At 34.3% G+C, this 10,876-nt stretch overlaps 1 protein-coding gene across 1 annotated transcript in view; it reads right to left on the bottom strand.

Moving 5' to 3' along the window:
- Positions 1–1,282: 1,282 nt before the first annotated feature.
- Positions 1,283–10,876, bottom strand: part of LOC145690792 (uncharacterized) — a 271,803-nt gene continuing 262,209 nt past the window's right edge. Inside the window, exons 6-7 of the mRNA XM_081766070.1 lie at positions 10,355–10,501; positions 1,283–4,938 (exon numbers count right to left, since the gene is read on the bottom strand). Coding sequence (XP_081622196.1) covers positions 4,290–4,938; positions 10,355–10,501 — 796 coding nt within the window. The 3' untranslated portion in view covers positions 1,283–4,289. The remainder of the gene's footprint in view (positions 4,939–10,354; positions 10,502–10,876) is intronic.

The raw sequence follows: 10,876 nt of genomic DNA, 5'->3' as shown, positions 1-10,876 counted from the left end.
TGTTACCACTATAAATGTGGATGGGTTTGAAAATAAATTTTAAAAAATGTAAAAAAAATGTAGGTGTACGTTATAAAGAGAAACGTTACTGTCTTAAGTTAATAATAAAATGTAAAATACAAGAGATTTAATATTTTTTCAAGCGCTTTCATATATTACTAGAACGAACACAGAACTATGTTTTAATCATAACTAAAACCAGCTCATACTGAGCACTATAAGGTAGCTGAATATCCTTCATAGCTACTTTAAACTTGTATTTCACACTTAAATATAATAGCTGAAAAATTACATATGGCGGAAGGCAAAACACTGATTCAGCAGCAGTCTGTTTTGATTGGTTGATACCTATTTTTTACAAACCACAGGTCGGCAAGAGTTACATTTACTTCAGGAAATATCTCCATGTTAGAAATGCCCTAATTACCGGCGTATTTCATTACGCTTTGTTACTATTTTCACCACATATGAGACGAGATTTTAATAATAAGATTGATTGAAAATGCTTTCTTTATAGAATCGTCTTATTTTCTCAAGTAACTGACCGCATTAATATGAAAATAACAATATTATTACTTGTTACAATCTGTTCAAAATTTATTAGTGTGAGTATTATATTTATTATTCTTATATTTATAGATTTCTTTTAAATGGAAACACCCAGTTTAAGTTATTGTTCTTGAGAAAGCATCATATCAGGTATGAATCTACAAATATTAATTTCTGATATAGATTTATGTTATGTTATCAATATTATGAATACATATGAGTAATATTAATGTAAATACATACACATACCATGCGAATTAACCTAGTACATGGTAGCACAGAAATTCATTACCAAAAGAAAATGTATGATTGAAACCTACTTAAAGCTGTTTTAGACTGAAGTAATTAAAATTTTACTTAGTATTGTTGAATTTTCAATATTATGATAATACTTAATCAGTATGCGGTTTGAACATTTATTGAAGCGGCCAAGAAGTAAGTGACTGGGTGTCAACCACTTAACAAATATAGCTGAAAGATTTGATCTACAGTGAACCACTTATTCCTGCAAATGAAATTTAGATAATACTGTGTTTTGACATATCATCTGAGAAAATATATCTCATGGAACAATTTCATGTGAATACAAACGGTACTCATAAGTTGCTACCCTGCTGCAATATTGGCAATGAATTGATTATCGCTTCGACTTGACTGCTGCCGTAACAAATTCCGTATATTCTCATTCTCTTAACTACCGACAGAGAGAGACAAAGTTGACAACGTACTGTCGTTCAAGAAACGGCCGCGAAATCAATTCGACATAAGTTTGTTGCATCCAAGGGTGTTGCAGTACATGGCACCTAAGTTTGTGGTGTAGCAGTGTGGATTATGTCAGTGTTGGGATATGTAGGGACATTTAGACACTTTTTCTGAACATTAGAACGGATTTCGTAAATTTGTAAAAAAAACGGAGGGATGTTTTTTTAAAAAAACTCAATGAATGAAAATAAAGAGCAAGTAACCGTCATATTGATAACATTAATTGGTCGATGTCACAGTGTTTCACTCTATCCTGACAAATTATAATTCTACTTGAGATAAAATCCTACTTTTGATTGATTCAGATTTTAACTTCTGAAAAGAAGGAATAATACCGTAGAATTTGAGTTGAATGTAACAAATTTCCGCTAAGTTAAGTGATACTAAAACAAAGAAAAAATTAGAGTAAGGTTTTCTCAATTCATTTTTAGATATGTTTTTCCTTGGAGGCACACGAAAGAATTTGTGGAACTTTTGGTACATATCTCTTCACAACCAAAATATAATGTTTGCTTGCTTTTTCCGAGATTCAAATCTAGTATAGCGGAAAGGATCTCTATGTGAAATACAAACGTGTCTTGTTTTCAGAAAAGCATAATGAACATGAAATATAAACACGCATAAAGGATATCTAGTGGGTAAAAGTACATACTACATAATTTTATACAGCAAAGTTGTGTACAATGACATTTGTGATGCATAATCCATAACTATATATTGAGTTATGTAAATATAATCCATAACTATTAAGTTAAATTTTTCGATGAAAAGTAAGGACATTTTAACTCGGTTATAGGTACTTAGCCAAAATATTGCTGGCAACACTGGTTCATATGTAGTGTGCCCATCAGGATGAATAGAATGTCATGAATTTACCAATGTGTTGGTTGTGAAGAAGTAGTAGCAGTTTGATCACATAACATTACCTCTTGCGACTTCGCCACGCACGGAACTGAGAAGGAATTTGAGCCCAAATCGACCGACCTGGCAAATTTGAAAAACTTGATTGACAAAGAGTTTCAAACAGTTTCGATAATAATCTAAAACCTATATGATGTGATACGCAAATGTCTAGCCATTTTTTGAAATGTATAAAGAACAATGGAGGACATTTAGAATAAAGTTGCCAGCCATACTGAGGTTAGTACATTGGATCTGTTGTAAGTTAGGTTCGGCTGGATATTGTATGTTTTCAGGATAGCAACTTACGCCGGACTTTGTATTATGATGTAAAAATTTAGCGCTATATATATTGGCAATATAAAGCAGAACTTGAAGTATTTGGTATTCCATTTTCCTAAAATGGAGATGACCCAACTTGTTTCTCAACTCTTACCGTTTATTCTATTTTCTTTATGTACCATTCAAAGTTCACAGCGAATGCAAAGGCGCACTAACAGGTCGCAGTATGTTTCCACTATATCTTGATATTTAAACAAAATGCAACATTAATAATTCAACCAGCTTTGGTAGTCAATCTTGAAGCTTTGACCAAACAGAAATTGATTCGAATTTTGCACTTGCTAAATGTTTCATTCATTTTTGAGAGCATTTTATGCTACACTTCAGGAGCATGTTTCGAACAATTAAATCCTCTTGAGTAGTGAACGAAACAAAATATCAAGTAATGCTCGAGCAATGCTTTGGTTGTTGATTTAAGTAACATTTGGGAAAAGTTTCGACAGCAATCGGATGCATTTGACAGAATTAATGCGCGGGTTCTTACTCTGCATCAGAATGCAATAGAAAGACAGTGAAAGGTGCTACCACTTGTTAATGCACATTTACATTAATCTTTTTTTTTTAAATAAATGTATACAAGTGCTAACCTTCAAAACAAATTAAAATTTTGAACTCTCCACGTTATACAAGTGTTTATATTCTAAACAGATTTCCCTAATACCGTCAAATATTTATAAATTCCACTCTAGATTTCAAATTATATTATATTGCCGTAAAATTTTACAAAATTTTATTACAAGATAGATTGCTTCGTTAAAATTTGATATCTAAAAACTTCTGAAATTGTACTACACAGTATTTGTAAAATATGCAGGATACAAACATTAATTGCCTAAATTTACAATAAACTTGTCAATAGCATTTGCGAGTTAAATTTAATTCGCAAAGATGATATGTGGTAAAATAGAATAAAAAGTTGATGCGGACGAAATATTATGTGCTTCAGTAGCTGGTTTTAACTTATTTCAATAAACCTGTGACATCATATGCTTTAAGAAACCAATGAAATTGGAAATATTAGTTAGCAAACAAAATCTCACGATCAGTAAACTTATATCAGACAAATTAAGTTGACTTAAATATTTTAAAAAGGCAAAGTGCTAATTATCACATATAGCACTTCAAGTGTGTAACATACATTGTCTTCTAAAGTAGCTATGACATAAGTCAAATATTGTCGATAATGCCTTATTGTTTCCTTTGTAAAATAAAAAATATATCGTACTATTTTAGAAGTACAAATTTCTGACGACTAGTAACGTCTATAAGCTGAACTAGAAAAAAAATAATAATTACAAAAACTAATATACACACACGCAGAATAAATTGATAAATTGTTGTTTTAATTTTTAAATGTGATTAACACATAATAATCTGCAATATTTTTGAAATATGTTTAAACATAAAACATTTTGTCTTATTTCTGGTTAGTGACCAAACATAAAACATTTTGTCTTATTTCTGGTTAGTGACAATAACGGTTTATCATTTGTTGCAAAACGATGTGAAAAATATTCAGTATTCTTTTCATTATTTCATTAATGAACTTTATTTACAAGAGTCTGTGACTTATCTCTCAATGAAGACACGTTTATTTATTATTGCTGATTGTTCAATATTTGTTGCAACAAAAACACTCGCTTCTTGCTTATCTCTTATTATTTCCTAAAACATTTTGGTATCACCCATTTGCAAGTTCTTTTACAACGATTTTTTCACTATGTTCTATCAGAATTTCATGTAAGAAGATCTGCCAACACTATTGATAACAGGATAACAACAATACCGTAACTTGTGTGATGTATTCTGTGGCCACTGCTTTTGTTGTTACCAGATAATCCTTGCTGATTGGGTTCGTCAATATCAACAGCGTTATTAAAATTAGGTAACCATGTTTCTGTGGTATGAAAACCTCCAGTAATTCTTGTAGAGGGATCCCCGTAGGCATTGTTTGGGACCCAGGTGCCTGGATTTTCAAACCCTGTACTCGTTCCTCTGCCGTAGGGCGGCCTATAAGAGCCAGAACTCCCTTGAGCATTGTTGTTGAACGGAGGTTGATCCACGTTTAGATTGTGTGAACTGGAGCTGCTCGGATTTGAGGCACTGGGCTCTACTTTCCCAGGAGTCCACCCACCGGGATTTTCTGGACTCCCAGAGCCTTGCGAGTTTCCCCAGTTCGATTGAGAACCACCATGAGGACTTGTTCCGCCTGCGCTCCATCCGGAATCAGGGCTGCCACCTTGAGGTCTGTTCTTGTTCCTATTATTCTTTCGGTTTGGCCGTGTAACTCCGAGTTGAGGGTTGTGTAGATCTGAGCCTGTAGTCCCTTCTCGACCACGAGTAGGCCCTATGGTCGTATCCACGGGACAATCCACAGAATTCGGTCTGGAAATCAAAAATAAATTATTACAATTATTATATCAAAATAGAGATATCATACAATACAGATTACAAAATAGAGAACATTGTTTTCATAGTAAATCTCGTACTCATAAGGTTCAAGTAGGTTCATATGTCAATACTTCTGAACTAAAATGCCAGGACAGATCAATAAGTAACAACAATTTATATAGAAGAAAGTGTTATTATTAGTTAATAGAGCAATAACATATCCAAAGTAGAGACTCATATTAAAGCTACTTTTCAACGGAGTTGCCATATGTCTTGCATTTTTTCATCATGCCACAAGCTTCACAATACTCTGTTAATAGAACTCCGTCTTTTGGGAGTATAGCGTTCTGCGCACGAAATCTCCTTCGTCGTGCACCATACCTACACAGTACCGTACGAAATGTTGAACATGTTCGACAATGTTCAAAGATGGATTGGCCAGTGATTATGAATATCCATTTAAAGTGTCGTGATATTCTGTTCTGTTCGTTATTGGACGCCCGGTATATGGTAAATCTGAAGGATTCACACGACTGTCCTTAAGGAATGCACAACACCTAGAGGTGTTGCTACTGTTCACACCATGTTTCCCATATTCGCACATCAATTTCCTCTAAATTTAATTTGGATTCTGTCCTTTTGCCTACGAAAAACGACATGCAGAAGCAGACTACTGTAAGGCATCCTCAACCTTTGCTCATAGTTGACGCTTTTGCCGCTAAAGATACGCCTAATCAAACAACTACCGACCACAGTGCGAACTTCAAACTACTTCTCTTTCAATTTTAAGTGTGTTACTTATAGCCGTTTCCTCGTACATACTTACCAGTGATTTAATTTAAACATTTTTGTTGAATTAGTTTGTAATGGCACAAAATTTCACTACAGAATACTGACAATATAATTTGTAATAGAATATTTTTGAGTCACTGTATACGTATTTACACTATATATATATATATATATATATATATATATATATATATATATATATATATATATATATATAGTATGTGAATTCTGTTACGTATGGAAATAATTAAATTTTAACTTCGAGAATTAGTTGTATATCTGAAATATATATGTACTTTTTCTTTGTCCAGTACATCGACATTTTTCAGAATGTTAGTTGGATATTCTGTTTATCTGCATATTGACAACTGAATTTTCTTATATATCGTTTAAATCGTTTATTTTATATACCTTGGTTACCAAGATCTGTGTGATACGCATATAGTTTTTCAAGCCATTTTTAAGTTAGTCACAAAGAAGCGGGTAAGGTTAGATTTACATCAAAGTTGCACTACCTGAGTGTGACGTAATGTCAAGTGGTATTATCATGGGGCAAAGGTGGAATAAAACCTGTTCTGCGGGGCTTCTAACTTCCTTCACTCGCTGGCGCCCGCTCAGCTATATTTCGTAACGTAAGTAAATCACATTTTTAGCAATAAAGTTGTGGGTGTAAAGTGGACTAATTACCACGTAATATTACGTCACAACCAGATGGTATACTCACTACCCTCTAGAACCCCTCGCTTTGCGAGAGCCCTACTTCTTACTCTCGTGTTGCTTATTTATAAGGTCATAATTTATAAGGGCTATCAGAAATTTCTAAGTAAATGGTGGAAAAGCACAATTAATGCATTATATATTACGTATAAGGGCAAATGTGTATTATTTGCATCTGATTTTAATGATAAAAGTGTTACGAAAACTTTTTAAAAAATAATAAAAAGGAATTTTCGTGGAGCCGGGTTTGAACCCATGCCAAAAGCGATTTTCATTACTAGTCTGCTCCTAGCATGCTCGGCTACGAGAACCGACAACAGCTAGCGTTTGATGTGTGCTATATGTAGGCTTCGTGGCGAGAAACGGATAGCTTCAAACAATCGGAACCGTGTATTTAGGTCCTATGGCTAGAGTCGGGCGTGATTAAAATATAAGCTTGTGATACACCAGGAAAACAAAAAGTGTGTTTATAGTTTTTCTTCGGAGCAGATGAAGCTTTGCATAAATATAGAATTCTAGGTGACATATAGTAAAAGTAATATTAATGAATATGCTGCAAATTTATTTGTAAATAATGACGTGAATTTTATTTTCGAATTGAATAGTGGAAAATTTTAAAATATTTTATTTAGAGTGCTGAATTAATGACTTTGTAAGGGGAAAATACATTGGAAAATTAATAATCTATAAGTTATTCTAAACATATAGGGCCTTATGCAGAGTCGTTTTGACGCGTGATTAGTGCCATTCTAAAGAGCGACTAACATATGTTTCCTGCAGTAGTCTGGCATTTAGTATGAGGCTAATCATACGTCAAAACGTCTCTGCATAAGGCTGATAAAGTTACAATATTAAATTAAATATCTGTAATTGAGACAAATACGTTTGCATATAATTTTGATATCAATATTTAGAATGTTTCTTTGTCCTGATACCAATGTTTTTGGTCAATACTTTAAGTTAGATTGGTGAATCATTGTTTTGAGACCACCGTGGCTCAGTGGTAGAAGGTTCACCGGCTTAAGTTTAGAGTTGCCCCTCTTTTTTTATTTAAAAATAGGAAAATTCACAGGAGAAATGAGATAAATGATGATTTGGAGTTATTACGTGATGTTTAGGTGTGTAAGTTTGGCAGTAAAGTTATGTTTAGTACGAGAAATGATATGTAGAAGTGGGTACTACTTGCAAGACGCGGAAGGATTTGATGATTCAGGAGTATGGTAGTCAAATAGGATGGTGAATCGGTGCGTTGAATGTGATATTTCGCATTAAGTTTGACAGAATTATATAAGAATAATGAAGAGAATCTATTATATTTTTATGAGAACAACGGATTACTGAATTTAAGTGATATGAAATGAAATGAAATCTTTAAGTTTTACGTCCCACGGTTATGCCGGTTAGGCTAAAGGAGACGGGTGAATTTAAGTGATAATTGAAGCTTGTATGAGAACCTGTTCCCGTTACTGTTCTAGTCTAATTGACAGGGTAACCTAACTAGCGTAACCTAACATTTTTTAATGTTTTAACTGCTATTTTGTAGGTTTAACACTACCCTGGAGGGGCACCCCTAAACTTAAACTGGTTCCCCTCTGGTGTGTAAGGACTCTGGTTTGATTACAGACCGCGCCAAGTGAACTTTGCGGTGAAGGAACACCGCGTGCGTGAGTTTTCTCGGGTTCTCTCGTTCCTTCCTACTTTCTTCATTTCATTCATTATCATAATTTCTGCCTTCCTTAGAACTGGAACAGAATCGTGGGATGATAAACTAAAAATAAATTATAATAATAAATGAATAAATAAATAAAATGTCTGCCTTGACATCTGATAAGAGACTCACATCAACAACACAACACAGTGAGGGACTAAGGTCACATGTTTAACGGCACGAACTCTGTTCATGCGCATAAAATGGGCTGTTGTAGTGGTCAGGGGGTAGTGCGTAGGTGAATAGGGTCATATGAAAGTGCAGGGGTGTAGCCAGCAGGTTTTGGTAGGGGGGCCCGTCATTTTTGAAGGGGGGGCCAGCTGCAATGTACAAATTAAATAAAAAGTGTTGCAGCTAGTGTTTCTGAGCCCTTAAAAAACGGAAATTTTTGGTTTCCTTCATTGTATTTAGATTATTATTATTATTATTATTATTATTATTATTATTATTATTATTATTATTATTATTATTATTATTATTATTATTGTATTTCTTCATAAATTATATTCCTGGTATTTTTATTATGTTTAACTTAGAATACTGCCCCGGACCAAACATTATACTTTCATGCATAACTATTTCAATTTAAGCCCTTGTACACAGAACCTACCTATTATAAAGGTAACTATGAAAGTTCTATCGCTTTCTCATCCACCACCTTCCAACATCCATATGTCACCTAAGACGTACCATTTCAGTATACTTATCCACCCACGTCCTTAGTTTAATACCATTGTTTTATGGTATTTGTTAGAACGTTTGTCATCAAACTGTCAAATACAAATCACAGTAAATTGTGTAATCTGTTGTCACAAAAAAGTATACCATACTATTTTCCGATCGGTATAAGGAAAAGAAACCATACTATTTTTCGATTGGTATGGTAAAATACCATTTTTCCATAAATTATTAATATGTAAACTTTGTTATTTTTAAATGATTGAAGCGAGGTAATCTGACTATAATGTTTTAAAAGCTGGTCATTTGGGGGGGGGGGCAGGAAATCATTTGGGGGGCCTGGCCCCGATGGACCCCCCGTGGCTACACCCCTGTGAAAGTGCATCATGAAGAACATACAATTGCGTACTATTTTGTAGGTTTCACTTCTCCGTTTCGTTTTCTATAGTTGGCGTATTGTCTTCTTTCCAATTGACATTGAGTTTTTCCTTTTTATATTTCCTTTTTAACCTGTATTTTCAACCTCTTTCCTCAAGTTATTAATATAATACTAATTTTCACTTTGGTTCTGAAACAAGAGCTATGTTATCTGCAACAGTTTACAATAACATATCCTAAAGTGTAAATGTGAGATTTATGTTAGTAACATTGCGATTGCAACTGCCAAGTTTCAAACGAAATTATGTTGTCCACTGCAAATACAGTCTGAGATAGAACCAGGAATCCGTCATATCAGAGGTGAGCGCTCTACTAATGAAGCCACCTTGGCTCTTGCTTGTCAAGTTTTAGGTAACCGATTTTTTCCTTAAGTTTGGCAACCTCAAAACATTGGTTCAGACGTGAACCTAGAGTTGGAAATGCCTCACTACACAGCATGGAATTCGGATTGCTTCACACGCTTTTAAAATTTAGAAGTCTCACAAAAGTGGCCCCGCGTAGCGTAGTCGCTAACGTTCTTGTCTTCGGCGCGAGCGGTCCCGGGTTCGATCCCTGGTGGGGGCAATCGGTCGAAAATTTGTAAATGCTTTTTCAGGCCAGTCATCGTGAATGAGGTTTTTCCTCATTCCCACCAGGCAAATGCCGGGGTGGTTCCTAACTTATAGGTCCCAGGCCGCTTCCATCCCTTTCCCCGGATAGTGTGCTCACCGAGGGACGTCATCCCTCATACGTGATGGGCTAACATGGCCGTAAATGTCGAAAGCCCAGAAATTTAAATCCTAAGTTTTACAAAATTTACTTTCGGTAGAGACTGGATTATAAAATCATATGTTAAAAACTCTCTCGTGGGTATTGTTAGAATATGAACCGAAGCCGTGATTTCGTGATATGCAAAATGTCCATGACTCATAAGGCCACGATACTGAAAAGAGACATTAAATTTCAAATCAACCAATCACGTCATAAAATAAAACTAAGAAGAAGTCTGATTCTCTTCTATGTATTCTGCAGCCCCATGATAACAATAGAGAAATAAAAGATTACGATTGTACAGTAATTTACCAAAGGTATACTTACATATAATTCTTGCATTCTTCCAAAAGGAAACTAAGGGCTTTGTCCAATGTCTGACGAGCAAATCTTGACGCCTGTCCATTTCCTGCTGACAAATCACATCTCCTCTTTGATTCTTCTAGTACACACTCTCGGAATCTATGGTGATAACTGCAAAACAATATAAAGTAGCTAACGATTGGAATATACTTCATAAAAGAGTTGCAACAATAACTAAAACACGAAAATTGTATTCTTTACTTTGCGATTTAAAAATAATTCTTTGTAACACTTGTCAAAATAAATTTTACAAGGTACTAATATTATAAGACCAGATCAATGGACTAACATAAAAATAAAATCAATCTTGAGTAGGCTTGCCATAATTTTTTGTTGACTAACCGGGACACCAAAAGGAAGGATTAAAATACGTCACAATGTTTATTACATTGCTACTTTTTTCTGTTACAGTATTGGGTACTTTTATACAATATGATCTCCAATTAAAGCTAATTCCAAAGAGCTTGCCAGCCATTTGGTCAAATT

This window comes from Thermobia domestica, chromosome 7 (assembly GCF_964235325.1).
Source record: "Thermobia domestica chromosome 7, izTheDome1.hap1.1, whole genome shotgun sequence".
NCBI lineage: Eukaryota > Metazoa > Arthropoda > Insecta > Zygentoma > Lepismatidae > Thermobia > Thermobia domestica.
The sequence above is the reverse complement of the archived record's forward strand: the minus strand, read 5'-3'. Positions and strand labels throughout refer to the sequence as shown.